This window comes from Lynx canadensis, chromosome D1 (assembly GCF_007474595.2).
Source record: "Lynx canadensis isolate LIC74 chromosome D1, mLynCan4.pri.v2, whole genome shotgun sequence".
In the NCBI taxonomy this organism is placed as follows: Eukaryota; Metazoa; Chordata; class Mammalia; order Carnivora; family Felidae; genus Lynx; species Lynx canadensis.
The window spans coordinates 101,183,391-101,200,747 of record NC_044312.2 but is presented as its reverse complement, the minus strand read 5'-3'; the positions used below and the strand labels follow the sequence as shown (position 1 = coordinate 101,200,747).

At 37.1% G+C, this 17,357-nt stretch overlaps 2 protein-coding genes across 2 annotated transcripts; one reads left to right on the top strand and one right to left on the bottom strand.

Moving 5' to 3' along the window:
* Window positions 1-699: 699 nt before the first annotated feature.
* LOC115526375 (olfactory receptor 5D13-like) lies at window positions 700-12,533 on the bottom strand. Its single transcript, XM_030333785.1, is given in 2 exon segments — window positions 700-1,654; window positions 12,454-12,533. Coding segments are annotated over 2 exon segments (1,035 nt in total).
* A 2,056-nt stretch (window positions 12,534-14,589) lies between these two features.
* Window positions 14,590-15,521, top strand: LOC115526374 (olfactory receptor 4P4-like). Its single transcript, XM_030333784.1, is given in 4 exon segments — window positions 14,590-14,992; window positions 14,995-15,047; window positions 15,050-15,172; window positions 15,174-15,521. Coding segments are annotated over 4 exon segments (927 nt in total).
* The last annotated feature ends 1,836 nt before the right edge of the window (window positions 15,522-17,357 follow it).

Sequence of the window (17,357 nt, the reverse complement as noted above, 5' to 3'; positions counted from 1 at the left end):
ACACTGCAAGAAAATCCTCTAACTAGTCCCATGGTTCAAAGGGGACCATAGATCCACAGAGCACAGCTAGCCAATCACCATGCAGATCTATGAACTGGAAGTAAGTTGTCCAGTTAGACAAGACGATATCAAGTTAGCCAAGATGATTTTGCTGATATTAGCAGGGCTATCCAATCAATCAACCAATAAATAATTACCTAATGTGACATATGACTAAAATCTTATGTCATTGTGTTATTATGCATCAATAGCTAACTCACAACACAAGATGAACAGGAATGATAAATTTAGATTTAGCAAAAGCTGTTTCTGAACTATACAGTTATTAATTTTTATTTTCATATTTTGTATACAAAAAGAGAATATAAAATTTATATTAAATACAATTTTACTAAGCAGTGTTCTGAACTTTAGTGGGGCGGAGATACGCCTTCTTTATATTTGTAATGTATCAATGTTGCTTGTGTAAAATTGAAGAAATATTACTTTTAAAATTAGTGTGTGAGTGTTGATCAGCTCTTAATTGACTAGACTACATTTGATGTATCCTTCCCCACGATAAACCATATGTTTTCAGGGTAACTCTATAAACTCAATCTTCAATGACTTAAAAAGGAATCGAAGATTTACGTAGGTGGTCAAATGGTCATGTGTACTAACTCAAAAGTCTTTACGTGACAAGCCACTTTACATTATGTGTCACGATAATTTGGTATTGATTAACTTCTTGACTGTCTCCTTCACATCTTTGTTCCTGAGGCTATAGATCAGTGGGTTCAGCATGGGGATGACCACAGTGTAAAAGACAGAAGCCACCTTGACCATGAGCCATGAACTTTTGGAGTTGGGAACACAGTACAGGAAGAGAATGGTCCCATGGAAGATTGTGATAGCGGTCAGATGGGAAACACACGTGGAGAAGGCCTTGTGGCGCCCCCCAGTGGAAGGCATCTTCATGACAGTGATAAAAATGGAAACAGAGGAGAGCAGAATGATCACCAGGCTGCTTATTTCATTGAATGTGTCAGAGATTAAAATAATCTTCTGGCTCATGTAGGGATCAGAGCAGGACACAGAGATGATGGCGGCATGCTCACAGACAAAGTTATTTATGATATTATTTCCTTTGAAGGATAATTTCAGTAGGAAGTAAGTAAGAGTCAGGGAACACACTATACCCCAGGAGTATGATGCACCCACCAACAAGGAACAAAGCTTCTGAGACATGACAACTGTGTACAGAAGAGGGTTACAAACTGCCACAAATCAGTCATATGCCATCACGGCCAACATGAAGGTTTCTGTCACCACGAATATGCACGCAAAGAAGAATTGCATTATGCAGCCTGTGAAGGAGATGGTTCTGTCTTCCACAACCAAGTTTTCTAATAGTTTGGGTGTGACTACTGTAGAGTAACAGAAATCAACCAAAGATAAATGGCTGAGAAAAAAGTACATGGGGGTGTGGAGTTTGGGATTGATCTTGATGATCATGATCATACCCAGATTCCCAAGAACAGTGACTATGTAGATGGTCAGGAATACCAGGAACAGGGGCATCTGGAGTTCTGGATATTCTGAAAAGCCCAAGAGAATGAAAGTGACTTCAGCACTCTGGTTTTCTTGGTTCCTGTGGACAAAACAAGAATGTTGACTCAGAAAAGTCAGAAACAAAATCCAGATAAGGAAGGTTAAAATGAGGAAATAAGGAGAAATTTAGTGATTATTCATAAATAGTCTTGTAGAAAATACTTGATTTCAACCTTTATTTTTAAAGTTAGGATTTACTAAAAAAAAAAAAAAAGAAAATAAGAAAAATGAAGTTAGAATTTACTAATATCACAATTACAGGGTAAATATGAAATTTGTACAAATAGAGTAATAAAAGATGGCAGTCAAGAGAGACAGAGCAAAAATAGAATTGCCCCTGATATATTTCGAATGATCAGACCCAGTTATCTTCAGAGGCAGGTGACTTCATGAGAAAGACCAATCTGTTTTATTTCATGAATCAGAATTCAGTTAAAATGCTGGTCTTAGGAGCACCTGGGTGGCTCAGTCAGTTGAGCATTCGACTTTGGCTTAGGTCATGATCTTGCAGTTCATGAGTTTGAGCCCACGTCAGGCTCTGTGCTGACAGCTCAGAGCCCAGAGCCTGCTTCAGATTCTGTGTCTCCCCCCCCCACCCCGCTCCTCTCCCACTTGTGCTCTCTCTCTCTCTAAAATAAATAAATAAACTTTAAAGATGTTTAATAACAAAAAAATGTTTCTCTTGGTAGACATACATATCATAAATTTCTACAATCTCTTCCTGCCTAACCTGTCTATGGGAACTTAGAACTCAAAAGAAAATTAAGGATCCAGAGAAATGACCAGATTACACTTTTTTACTATTGTTGCTATAATTATTTTTGAATTCCCTTTCCAGGAAACTTCTTATACTCTGTCACACATTTCTGTCCCCACATTTTAGCTATGTCCTACAGAAAAGTAGCACACTTGGTCAGCCACATTTCCCTAAGTATGGAAAATTGTGAAAATCTATTACCCTTTCTTGGTGCATTGTAATATCAGATATTTCATGAGATGTGTGATAGAAATAAACTTATTTAAAATATGTGCAGGCTATTTTTTTATGCTGGAAATCTTTCTACCAGATTATCATCAAACTTAGTCTACCTCAAAACCTCCAAAGATTGCCACCTGCTTCCTGAAGTATTACAGTGTGGTTGTTATTTGATTAGGGATTTTTCTTTCTTTCTTTTTTTTTTTTTTTTTTTTTTTTTGAGTTGATTTCATAGACATAAAGATAATCCTTCCAATACCCTTTTCTCTTAATTTCTTATCTCTTACAAAATCTTTCTCTCCACTTGACCCTTTTTTCACGGCCATGGTCATACTCTCGGGGCCATTATAAGAAGTATAAGCCCTCAAAATACAAATTTCATCCACATTTGTGACATAATTGCATCTTACTTTTTAAAAAATCATTTAACATTTATCATTGTCTGTTCCACGGCAAAATAAAATTCATGAAAACAAATTTGGGATACCAGAACCAGAGTGGATACTCAATAACATTTATTGAATAAATAAATATACGAGCATGTGAAAGAGTAAACTCAGGCATATAATACACACGTATTGGGGTAAAAGTTGATAATAATAGTAAAAAAGTTAGGTATGCCTATTAAATCACCACCACACACAATGCACTGAGACACATCTTAAGTCCTACAAAACAAACAGAAATAGTGAAAATCCTGAACTTCCTGAATTAGCATAAAACGAGGACCTTTGAGGGAAGAAAGGAAGCAATGAATTGTTCTCTTAAATTGTCCTGTGTTCCTCCAAAATGCCTAAACTGCCTTTTTCTGCCAGTGTAATTAGTTACTCTAAAACCCACTTCCTGACCACTTACTGAAATCTACAATAGCACAAGGCACAACAGGGAAGGCCATTCCACATAGAATTCAGTGAAAATTCTATGCCGTATTATCGGCCAAAATGAAATTCTCCGTGTTTTTCATTCAGTTGTTCCGGTTTTATCCTCTAGGACCAGATATAGCACTTAGAAGTATGAAGGAAAGCATATATATAAAGACACAATTCCCATTCCCCTGCACTTTTTCTTCTTCAATTGCTCTTTTAAGAGTCCTTTGATACTTGTGACTTCATCTTCCACCACATTTATTATCATTTCCTGAGTGTATTTTTCAATTTAATATAAAACTCAGTAAGCGCCAATTCCAGAATTGAACACACTTCTCCCAAAATTTGTATTAGTTCCCTCTGTCTGTGGTAGGAAAGTCTGAGCAATTCAGAACTGAGGAGGATAGCATCACCATCAAAAATAAATGTAACTGGAAGACTGTATCTCCCACCCCCTTTCACCCATTTTGTCCCTAGTCTGCCCCCGCACGTCCCTCTGGCAACCATCAGTTTGTTCTCTGTATTCATAGAGAGTTTTTGTTAAATCTGTTGAATCTGAATCTGTTTTTTTTGTTGTTGTTGTTGTTAGTTTACTTACTTGGCTTTTTGTTTTGTTTTGTTTTGTCTTGTTTGGCATGCCACATATGAGTGGCATTGAATGGTATTTGTCTTTCTCAGTCTGACTTATTTCATTAGCATGATACTTTCTAGGTCCATTGATGTATGATGTGGGGTGATTTTGTACGATATTTTGTGTATGGTGACAGATGGTAATACACTTGTGGTGGGCAAAGCACAACATATAGAGATGTTGAATCACTCTGTTGTACACCTGAAATTAAACTAATGCAATATTGTGTGTCAATTTACTCAAATACTAAAATTTGAAGATAACTATAATTTCTGATGTATATTTAGCTCATTCTTATCCACGTATCTTTTCCACACATGTAGCTTTCCACTCCACTTCCCGTACTCCTTATATTTATACCAGCAGCCTTGGGGTCAAAGTTCACAGCCCCCCATTTGGCTCCAGGAAGTGTCCAGCACATTCAGCTGAATGAGCACACAAGGTGCTATGCACACCCTCTCCCTCCTCTCTAGTGACATCTATCATGCTTTCTCATTGCATCTCTACTATGTACTCGACACCATAATAGGCATTTAGCAACTGTAAAATTATAAAATATAGGCCTCGTCCTCAAAATTGTTCTTTTTTTCTGAGAATTATTTTGAGGAGTATCACATATCACAAATGATATATTGCAACGTGTAATTCTTATTGTTATTAAAATTCAATTTGTTTATGAAGAGAAAAATGAGAATACTGCGGTGCAATAAAGCTGAAAATAACTTCTTAGTGATGTAGGTCAGTGAATAATAATAAATGTGGTTAGAGAAAAAGAACTGAGTTAGTTAGTTAGTTAGTTAGTTAGTTATCAGGATGCCTGGATTTACAAATGTGTTTGTCTCCTACAAAGATTATTGGAACACACTATTTTCTTTCTAAACTAAAATACATAAGAATGGAATCAACTCACCGGAGTGCAGAATAATTGGGCTTACTCATTTACTGAAGCTTCTTTGTTGTGATCAATGGGCTCCAGAAAACTTCCTGCTGAGAATTCAAATAAAAAAAAAAAAAGTAACAAACCTGAAAAAATAGTCAAAGAAGTCTACAGTATATTGTAATGAATATTTCAGAGAAATGAATTTTCCTCTAATCTATTAAAAATAAGTTCAGAGATGACAGAGAGAAAGAGAGATCAGAAAGCTGAATCCTAACACTAAACTTATCTTGCCTATATTCCACCAAGACCCTAGGGATGTCAACCCTCGAGAATATGATGGAAGTATTGCCTTAGCAGACACAAAGCAATTAAGTGAAGTAATGTCCCATGTGATATTTTAGTTGCATATAATTTCTTCTGAAGACTGGGGAATCATTTCATCATGAACTTTAATCCAGTGCTCTTTTAAAAATGTTGAAACAGACCCTACATTTTGTCTTTAAATACCTGTCAAATGCAGCCATGTCAAAAAGAAAAATCAGCTGCTATGCGACAATCCAGAGATAACTACTCTTATTCTTTGTGGTACTTGTGAATTACTCTCTATATAAGGTTATATATTTATCCGTATGTATTGGGTTATGAAATGTATGCAGTAAGAATCATACTAGTTATATTGTTCATTATCCTTTTAAAAATTTAACATTGTATCACAAGCTTCATTTTTATGAAAACCATTGGTTTTCTTAAGCTGAGACAGTTTGCTTTACTCTTCCAAATGTGACCACAATACTGTTCAATGTTTACACTTATTATTGAAATTGAAAAAAAAAACTATTACTCTATTTTTCAGTTTATAATCTGGCTTTGTGGAAAGAGTAATATATCTATTATTTAAGAAGCTATCATATCTTAACATATAAACATCTCAATCTCAGTGACTTGTTGTAACAGAACACGTCAGCAAACTTTTCTCATAAAAAGCCATAGCGTTAATAATTTAGGCTTTGTGAGCCATATAGTCCCAAGCCCCACTATTCAGTGTTGTAGCATGAGTAAGGTCATAGGCAATACACAACTCAATAGGCATGTCTCTGTTTTAATAAAATTTTATTTTAAAAAAAACACAAAAAAATTTGGTTTGTGGGACATAGTTTATTAAACCACACAATAGAAATTTATTACTTGATTGCATAAGTTCCAAAGTTATTTCCGGATCGGTAGGCAGATGTTCTCTGAGTAGTGATAGAGAGACCTAGGCTGCTTCCAAATTGTGGCTTATAATAATGCGATTATTATAATGTAAGTATTGTGAGAGGAACAAGAACTTGAAAAGAAGACACTGCACTTTTCTACATCATCACCATGCGTAAGGTTTTTCGGTTTTGTTTCAGTTTGGTTTGGTTTTTACTTTAAGTTTTCATTGAGTACATTAGGGGTACTCTTCAGAAGCTGAAATAATTAAATAAAGTCCAAGATTTTTACTGATTGGCAAAATCATAATAGGAATTTGAACTTTGGGATGAACTATAATGTTAGAATAGAATTACGGGGACCAGGGGCACCTGGGTGGCTCAGTCGGTTAAGCGTTCAACACTAGCTCTTGGCTCAGGTCATGCTCTCACAGTTGGTGAGACTGAGCCCCTCATCAGGCTCTGCTTTGACAGCACAGAGCCTGCTTGGGATTCTCTCTCCCTCTCTCTCTGCCCCTCCTTGGCTCTCTCTCGCAAAATAAATAAACTTAAAAAAAAAAAAAAGAATTACAGGGACAAGAGAGAAAACCAAAAGCTTTTCAATCAGAAGAGGTAGCCTGAGCCAAGGTAGGAATTTGGATGCTTACATTTCTATCAATTAGAAATAGATTTTATGCAGGTAGCGTAGCAGATGAGATTGGAGAATCAGAGGGGCCAAATGGTATAAAGAATGTAATTGGAATCACTGTAGGTCATTGAACCTTGTAATAGGGTTCCATGCTGATAGGACAAGAGTGGAATAATGAAGAGCTTGGTTGTAAAAAGGTACAAGCATTGTGAATGAAACCGACATAGTTCTAATACAATCACAGCATTCAATTTGGCTACGCTAATAGATCATGTAGACAGATACAGGTAACTCCTGTTTTCATTCTAGTTTGGAAGGGAGCAGAATGCTCTTGATGGCATCTCAATGCAGGTAGGCCGTCATTTCCCAATAATCATTGGTATTTGTATAGGTTTCTACAAAGTCAAGTAGTTAACAGTGATATCTATATATCTATATCTATATCATCTATACGTATATACATACCTATGTTTGTGTGTGTGTGTGTGTATATATATATATATATATATATATATACCTCATAAGCCAGTCAAGGGCTTGAAGACATCTGAAATACAGAAGAAAAATAAAAGGGGACTCTGACCAATGATGTTTATATATTTCAAGGCTAAAATGTAAAAAAATAAATAAAAATAAAAGACTAGTCTTGTTTCCTGTGTCTTCAAGAGAGAAAATTAATTCCATTAATTTGAAAAACACAGGGAAAACAATTTTAGAACCAAAAAAAATAAGAACTTTCTCTCTGTACTGTCCAAAACCAGAATAGCATGAATGATTTTTAGAGTCCTTGGGTTGCTCAATTTCACTAATAGGGTATTAGTAGGGACTATAAATAAATAAACTTTAATGTAAGTAGAATTAAGGGTGTGATTCAAGAGGAAGAATGCAGATAAAACTCCATAACGTCCTTCTGTATTTCTCCTATTCTGTGACTAATCCTCATTGTGGGTAGGAGCTCTCACTAAAATCACTTCATTTTTGGAGTTCTCAAAATACGCTGTTGTTTTTAAATTGTCTTTATGCTTCTCAAAACCCATAACCTACACCTATCTCACAGGTTGGCTTAACTGCCCTTCCAATAAAAGTAACTATTATAATAATTAAATAGATATTTTCTAATCTTGCTACCTTAAGGATTTGGTTCAATTCAATCTCTGTTACTTATTATCTATAAATGAGGGGACTATTCAAGCAAGCACATGTAAGTGTATAAATATGGCATATCATAACAAGTTAGAAATTCAGTTCAAAATAGCCTCCAATATCCATCTATGATATACAAGTATATAGAACAAAAAGTATAAATTATATGCCCGTGACTAATATTCTGTATCTAAGATAAATCTCAATTAATGTAACTACAGGCAGTTTTCTTCATCTTTCCCTGATCTAAGCTGAGTCTCCAATATGGCATATATTTCAGAAAAGATGAAAGAGTTAAGGTAGACTTGATAATGAATCTCTTAAATCCTAGTCCAGTATTATTTCTTATTACACAAGAGTTAATTTTTTTAAAAGTTTATCCTAGTTTGACGTAATGAGAATGAAATGTTGGTTTCAATTACCCCCAACATCGCAGATTTGATTATCATCTATTTGTGTTTTTTCAACGAAATTACATTGTAATTGGTAGATTTTTTTCATGTGGTCAAAATAGAGTCTGAGTTGTCTTTTTCTTATAAGTGATACAAATAGAATATCCACTAGATGGCAGGATGATACCAAAATTTGAATCAAGACATTAAAATCCCTGTGTATTATTTGCTTTAAAGAGAGGAACAGAACCCCATAGAAAACACATTCATAGCTTGAATATACCTTGAAGACTATTCATTCCACATACCTTGATTTCAGAGACAAGAGAACAAATATTCAAAGATGGTAAATCGTTTGACCACATTCAAACACTGACTCACCTTTAATTTTATCTTTGTTTTCAAACATGGATTAATTTTGAGCTAGAAATAATGTGTGTCGGCTTTCGGTCACTTACACAATCACACAGTTGGAGGAATAAAGAACATTAACAATCCATCTTAATTGATTTGTAATGAGTAAATACACAAATCAAAAGGGGATTAATAATATATAAGGATTTTATTATAAGGATAAAAATCCTTACAAAAATACAAACTTTACTCAAGCCAAAGCTAAATGGTGAAAAAAACATTTATCTATTTACATACACACACCATAGCCATATCTATACATATGCATATACATGATGTAAAATATCATATGTATGACATAAAATATAACAAAATGGAAGCAGCACACATTGATTATATTAATAGATGTAATGACAAAGTTAAACCTAACACTGTGCTATCAACATGAGAAACATAAGCAAAAAGATTCAGGAAAGTTAAAGAATAAATTAGTGATTTCTAAATTAGTTTAATTTTCTCACAGAAAATATTCTGAAAGATTTGAGTCCTTTGAAATTTGTGGTGGTTGGCTTTATGATCCACGAAATACTCAATTGTGGTAAATTTTCTACACGCACAGAAAAACACATATGTTCTGATTTTGTTGATAGTCATATTCTATGTAGGTTAAGTAGGTCAAATACATAAATTATGTCACTTAGAGCTTAGACATCATATTGCTTATTTATTCATTAATTGAAAAAAGTATGTTAAAATCTCCCACAATGATGAAGGACTTGTCTATTTCTTCTTATAGCTCTGGATTTTTTCCTTTACTTATTTTAAATTTTTTTTTTTCAACATTTATTTATTTTTGGGACAGAGAGAGACAGAGCATGAACGGGGGAGGGGCAGAGAGAGGGAGACACAGAATCGGAAACAGGCTCCAGGCCCTGAGCCATCAGCCCAGAGCCTGACGCGGGGCTCGAACTCACGGACCGCGAGATCGTGACCTGGCTGAAGTCGGACGCTTAACCGACTGCGCCACCCAGGCGCCCCACCTTTACTTATTTTAAAGACCTATAGTTGAGTGAATGGACATTTGAATTGTAATCTCTTCTTATTAGGGAAATCCCTGTATCACTGTGAAATAATCCTCTATCTTTGTGATTTTATTTTACTTAAAACCTACAATGTCTTATATTATCATAGCTGCATGAGCTTTCTTCAGAGATACTTTGCTTTGTACGTATTTTTATAAAATCTAAAATAGACGAACACACTCATAATTTACGAGAAAATTTACCCAAATATATAACCAACAGAAATATTTATGTTCACCAAACAATATGCAGTATTGTTCAAAATGCCATTATTTATAATACCTGAAAAGTAAGAAATGGAACAAAACAAAACTTAGAAAGCCATCAACATCTTTATGGATAAAATTTGGGGTATATTCATACATTAAGTATCATACAAGCAAAAAGAATAGAGGAATTTGCGACAACAAGATGAATACATGTTATAAACACAATGTTGATCAAAAGTTGCCAGATACAAAAAAAGAAAACAAACAAATAAAAGAGATGTATTCTGTATAGTTTTACTTATATAAAGTTAAAAACAGAAAATATCGGTATTACAAATTTGAATTTGAATTTTGGTGAAAGGGGGCTAGTAAATGAGAAAAGAGTCAGTATTTTTCTGCGTTTTGTTAACGTCCTGCTTTTGGTCTCTATGCTGGTTACAGATGTGTGTTCATTTTGTTAAAATTGTTGGTGTTATTAGTAGCCTTTTCTATGTGCGTGCTAAAATCGTTACAGAGAGGGAGGGAGGCAAACCCTAAGAGACTCTTAAATACAGAGAACAAAGTGAGGGTTGCTGGTGGGGTTGTTGGGTAGGGGGATGGAATAAATGGTGATGGGCCTTAAGGAAGGCACTTGCTGGGAGGAGTACTGGATGTTGTATGTAAGCGATGAGCCATGGGAATCTACCTCCAAAATCAAGAGCATACTTTACACACTGTATGTTAGCCAATTTGATAATAAATTATATTAAAAAAAAACAATAAATCCATCTGAAAAAAACAAACAAAAAAAACCTAAAAAAAAAAAAGAAAACATTTAAAACTGAATAAAGATATTACGCATATAAAAAGAAACAATGTGCCAAAATTGCCTTGGGGAACAAAGGCAAAAGGGAAATGTAGATAAAATTAAACTTCCTTATAACCTGCAGCCCATTGACAAATACTTGAGGCTGGCAGAGGATGGTATTAGGGAAAAACAATCTTAGCTTGACAATAGCCAGGCCTCCAGGATCCCGTGAATCTTCTTTAGCTTACGAAAATCTTTTTGGAAACTTCCCTTGTCTTTATCTCCCCCAACTTTAAAGTATATAAGGAGTCACTCCTCACAACTCCAGCGCAGCTCTTTCTGCCCATGGATCCTGCCCCTGTGCTTTAATAAAACTACTGTTTGCACTGAAGACATCTCAAGAATTGTTTCTTGTCCCTGGGCTCTGACCCCAAACATTTCCACGTCAAAATGATGGCACGTGGCAAACGAGAATGTAGGCCATACAGCTTTAACTGTAGTAAAAGTAAGAAACACTCAGTTACAAAAGCTAGAATTCACAATGACGTTACAGCAGTTATTAATATCTATATATCTAATGATCAAGCAACAATTTTCATAAAGCAGAAACTAGAAGAGACAAGAAGTATAGAAAGACTCTTAATTCAAGAGAAAAGAAACACAGCAGACATTTACTAATGCTACAATCGCAAACTGTACAATCCCAAATATCGCACAGAACTCCAGTTAACAGAGAATATAATTTTTTCAGTTGCACCTGAGTAGTTATACAAATTGAGTATATTTCAGCCCATGAGTAAAACACAATAAATTCAACAATAGGAAGTGAATAAAGAAGATCTGAATATTCCTTGAGGATGGGTGAAAGAGTGGAGAATAAAACACAGCCAGGTTTACGTCTGTGAGTTTCGGGGATCACAAGGGAGGAGACCAGTGGTTTTCGGGAAAGTAACACGAGTGTTAACATATAAGACTACATCCAACCGTGTCATCTCCACAGTAAGCCAATGGACTAAGCAAGGAAGGAGGGAATATCACAGGGCTGAGATTTACGTGATTACCAAATAATGTTTACTGACAAATAAGGTAGTGGTAGAAATCAAAAGGACCTTTCTAGGGGTGCTTGAGGGGTCACTCGATTAAGCCGCTGACTCTTGATTTGAGCTCAGGTCATGATCTCACAATTTATGTGTTCGAGCCCCATGTGGGGCTCTCTGCTCACAGCACAGAGCCTGCTTCAGATCCTCTGTCTCCTCTTTCTGCCCCTCCCCAACTCATATTTTCTCTATCTCAAAAATAAATAAACATTAAAAAAATGTTTAGGGGCACCTGGGTGGCTCAGTCGGTTAAGCATCCGACTCCAGCTCAGCTCATGATCTCACAGTTTGTCAAGTTCGATCCCCGCGTCGGGCTCTGTGCTGTCAGCTTGGAGCCTGGAGCCCGCTTCTGATTCTGTGTCTCCTTCTCTCTCTGCCCCTCCTCCACTTGTCCTCTGTCTCTGTCTCTCAAAAATAAATAAATGTAAAAAAATAAAAAAAACAATAAAAACATAAACAAAATGGAATGACATCATTAGTTCTAAATAGGAAAGATTTGGAATATTTGAGTGTGCGTTGCATGGTGGGCTGCAGGAGTCTGTGAAATCCCTCTGGAAATAAGAGGAGTTGAACTGACCGGCAGGACTGAACAGGGCCTGATTGGGAATGGTAAAGCTCCAGTTACCGTACTGCAGAGAGCCCTTCGGGGTTCCAGGAAAAGATACTTAAGTTTAAGCCTACAGACACTGCTAGAGATTTCGACATACGGGTGTACATAAAGAAAACTGTGTTTAGGGAATTGAAAGTAGCAGACTATGATGGATCCTGCTTCTTTTGGGGAGAAAGGCCATTTTGTTCTGATTGCACAATTAACTCAACTGCCCTTCAAGGAGATAAGAGGGACAACGAGCTGAAGCTATTCATTTATTCTGATGTGTTTGGAAGAAAGACAACCAGCCATCAGTAGCCAGCTGCTGACTCCTCCTAAGGGAGGTCAGAATCACGGACAGGTCCAGCCCAGAAGACGCGACCTTAAAAGATCTGGTTTAACATCCCCCTTCCCCTCCAGTTCACTTAGGGTGAAACTGAATAAAAGGAATGCAGCATATTAAAATCATCCAGTTAAGAAGTAATGCATCCAGATGAAGGAGATAATGTTTTGTTCTGTTTTACAAACAGCCCAGTGTTTTAAGGGATATCTACTGATGCAGTGGTATTATTATCTATGCTGTAAAAATGCAGAATGAGTCTTGTAGAATATAGGAGTCATCGCTTCTCAACTTTTTATAGAAATACTTGACAATAAGGGATCTAATACTTTCAAGTGTTCAGGAACATAGATTATAGTTTTTGAGTCATGCACTACACAGATTTTGTATTTCAAAAGGTAAATTAAATGGTAGGTCCTGTCCACATCTTTTTTTTTTTTTCCATCTTTCTCACAAACTGGATTGGATGCATTCATGTGGTTATAATCTTTAAAACAAGAGTGTATTTAGCTTGCTTCTCAATAATTCTTCCTTAGCCTATCAATGACACTTGAAAGTCTATCACTAGAAAAGTATTTCTCTGTCCTGAGGCTTAATGGTTATACCAAAGAGACATTAATAGAGCCAGTTGTTGGGACGCCCGGGTGGCTCAGTCCATGAAGCATCCGACTTCTGCTCAGGTCATGATATCTAGGTTTGTGGGTTTGAGCCCCGCGTCGGGCTCTGTGCTGACAGCTCAGAACATGGAGCCTGCTTCGGATTCTGTGTCTCCCCCTCTCTCTCTGCACCTCCCCTGTTCACTCTCTGTCTCTCTCCCTCTCAAAAATAAATAAGCGTTAATTTTTTTTTAAATACAGCCGGTTGTACATTACTATATTACAGTGAGAGGGTAGTAATACATTACTGTATTACATTTCATTCAATGGGAATACTGGAAATGTGCTAAGTGAAGGGAGCGCACACTTTCAGCATGGGTGGTTAGGAAGAGGTGAACAATTTGTGGACGTCAATTAAAAAGAACCCAATTTATGCAAGTGAGTAAGGCATTACGGGAGAGTCTAAAATCCAAGCTATTCCTACTACCCTTATCCTCAAGTGCCCTGATGAATGTCAAAGACATTTCAAATGATAATGTTTTGAAAAGTAGAGATAATTATACGTCTCTTGTTATCCATATATTGCCTGTGAAATGTAACAAATCCTTCATTTGTAAATTAAGCATATTTACAAATTGAGCACAAGAAAAATAGAACTGATTATACCCATGTGTAAATACTTCACGTTTCTAAATATATGGGCTGATTTTTTTTTTTATTTATTCCGTTTCCACATGGGACATATGGCAAGAAATTTTTCACATCTAATATTATCCACTTATTATACTATATATATTTGCAGTTTTTCGTTTTCACTCAATGTTTCATTTGCATGTGTATTTTTGCAATAATGAAGAATGAGAACAGCCAAGAGATATCTTTTTTCTTTCTCTAAAAATACCTTTTTTGTAATTCTATTGAGGCATAATATCCAGTTATGTTTTATAATACATGTTAACAGAATGGTAACACAAACACCCTATATTTTACAAAGTTAGTCCTCATTTCAGGCACCTAAGATGTTTATCACTAACTAATGTTTTCAAGAAAGGAACAAAAAGGCCTGCAGAAAAACCTTCACAGATAACAATTACATTTCTATTTTCATCAACCTTCGAATGCTTTCCATTATAACCAGCTCCTTACCAACGAATCATATGGATCATCATATTTAAATATATATCACAAGAATTAATAATTTATCTAATTGCAGGTAGCTACAAACTGGTCTGGATCATGGAAAATAGGAATAACATCATAGAATTTACTCTTTTAGGACTTTCTCAGAAAAAAGAAATAGAAGTCTTCTGCTTTTTACTGTTCTTGTTTTGTTACATTGCCATCTTGATTGGCAACCTTCTTGTCGTGATTTCTCTCACCTGCAGTCAACTTATTGACCACCCTGTGTATTTCTTCCGGAGTTTCCTATCCCTGGCAGACCTTTTCTACACCTCCACTGTGACCCCCACGTTCATCATTGACTTGCTGACAGAAAAGAAGGTCATTTCCTACAGTGGCTGTACGACACAGCTCTTCACCGTGCACTTCTTTGGGGAAATCGAGGTCTTTGTCCTCACCGGGATGGCCTATGACCGACACGTGGCCATCTGCAGGCCCCTGCACTGTGCAGTCATCATGAGTGGAAGTGCAATGCCATGCTCGCGGCTTCTTGTGCGGGTGGGTTCCTACATTCCTTTTTGGTCAGTTTCTCCTCGCCATCGTCTTACCCTACTGTGACCCCAGTGAAATAGATCACGTCTTCTGCGATGTGTATCCTTTGCTGAAGATGGCCTGCGTGGACACGAGCAGAATAGGTCTCCCTGGCGGTTGCCAACTCAGGACTGATGGGTCTGGTGACTTTCGTGGTCTCGCTGGTATCCTATGCTATGATCCTATATATTGTCAGGTCCTACTCCACGGAGAATCGCCACAAAGCCCTTTCCACATGCAGTTCCCACATCGTCGTGGTGGTTCTCTTTTTTGCTCCTTTAGTCTTTATTTACATTCGACCAGCAACGACCTTACCAGAGGACAAAGTGTTTGCTCTTTTCTATACTGTCATTGCCCCCGTGCTCAACCCTCTCATAGACGCACTAAGAAACATGGGGATGAAGAACGCCTTAAAGAAACTCTGGGGCTATGTCATGGGAAGTGAGGACAGAAGCTGAAAGGCATCCCTGATTTTCACCACGGAACTTGTTGAATACATGACTTCTCCACTCAGAAACCTTTCAGATGTGCAATGCTCACCTGGGTATCTTGTTTGTAGCCACATGATATAGCCCCAAATATGAGCAAAATATTAGGATTCCTTGGATTTACCCAGGCTCCTCTCTGCTATGCTTTCTTTTCTAGTTTTCTTACTTATATCTCCTTTGCCCCTGTTGATCCTCTGTCTGTGCAACTAACCTAGGTATTTATTAGCAGATGACCCAAGCAGTGTCACACATATGAACACTACAAACCCATGTAGCTCATTTTTGGATATGGCTATATTCAATAAAGCCAATTCTAGCCACCAAAACAATGCCTTAAAAAAAAAAAAAAACTCTCATCTTTTACTTGTGATGAGGAAGCAAAAGGCAAGCTGAGGGCAAACGCGAGTTAAAACCTGGGCAATTTCCCCACCCCCCACTTCTCATTCCCCTCAACCCCACGAGATTCTTCAGGCACTCCTGGCTACCCAAGAATAAAGGAAAGGGAAAAACAAGAAAATAAATGGCTAACTGATACAGATGGCAGTCATGATGGCCATGAGCCTCCACCAGTTTACAACTGTCTTAATGATTTGCCAGAAAAAAGCCATCTTATCAATAACCAGGCCCCCAGAAACCTATAGACTCAATCTTCCGGAACCCTAACATCACCCTCCCCTCCACAGGATTGAAAGTCTTACATACTCAGTAACCCCTCACAACCCCAGTGCAGCCCTTTCTGCCCACAGGTCCTGCCCCCATGCTTTAATAAAAACACTTTTTTGCACCAAAAATGTCTGAAGAATTTTCTTAATATCCTGAAAGATCTAATTGACGTACCATAACAGTAGTCCTCAAAAAAAAAAAAAAAAAATCTACTCCGATCATTTTGTAGCCAGTGGCATTTTAGAGCATTTCACATGCCCCCAAACCAGCAGTCCATCCCAAGCCCCACGTCAAAACCTTTTCGTTTGTTCTAAGGCCCTTCCTCTCCAGCTCTGTTCACAGGTTAACTAACTGCACCTCCCTAGCTAATTCTAGCCCCTTCTGGTGCGTTGATTAAGACGTGAATTCTAGACCCAGAATTGGGTATCCACTGTGAGGACTAACACCTATGCCCAAGAAATCATCAATAACATGGAAATAACAGCAGTCTTCTGAGGGTTATAAGTGAAGGGCTGAAACACTGACAGACAGTCAGCGCTCAAAAAGATGAGTTTTTTTGTTGTTGTTGTTGGCCCTATCCCCTGTTCAGCATCAGAAAAGCAATCATTCTGTTAAATGACTTTTCTCTGGAGACGTGAGGTATGAGGATAGGAAAAGTTAGGGAACACTCACATGAATGTCACATTCCTGTTACTGGTGAAATTACATCATTCTCAGAATGGGCAGGTAGAAAAACAACACTTACATCCAATGGTGCACTCTTCAGCACCATAAAAGTTAAAGGCGGGTTTTGTTTTGTTTTTGTTTTCAGTGGTAATTGAAAAGTCACCCTGGAGAAAATTAAAATTTGCCTCAAATCAGAAATGGGTAGGATGAGGGGTGCCCAGATGGCTCAGTTGGTTAAAAGTCTGACTTTGGCTCAGGTCATGATCTCACGGCTCTTGAGGTTCTCGAGTTCAAGCCCCACCTCAGGCTCTGTGCTGTCAGCTTGGAGCCTGGAGCCTGCTTTGGATTCTGTGTCTCCCTCTCTCTCTCTGCCCTGCCCCGACTCAAGCTCTGTCTCTCTCAAAAATAAATAAACATTAAAAAATTTTTTAAAAAGAAAAAAAATGGCTAGGATTAAAATCAGGCCACTGGATAATT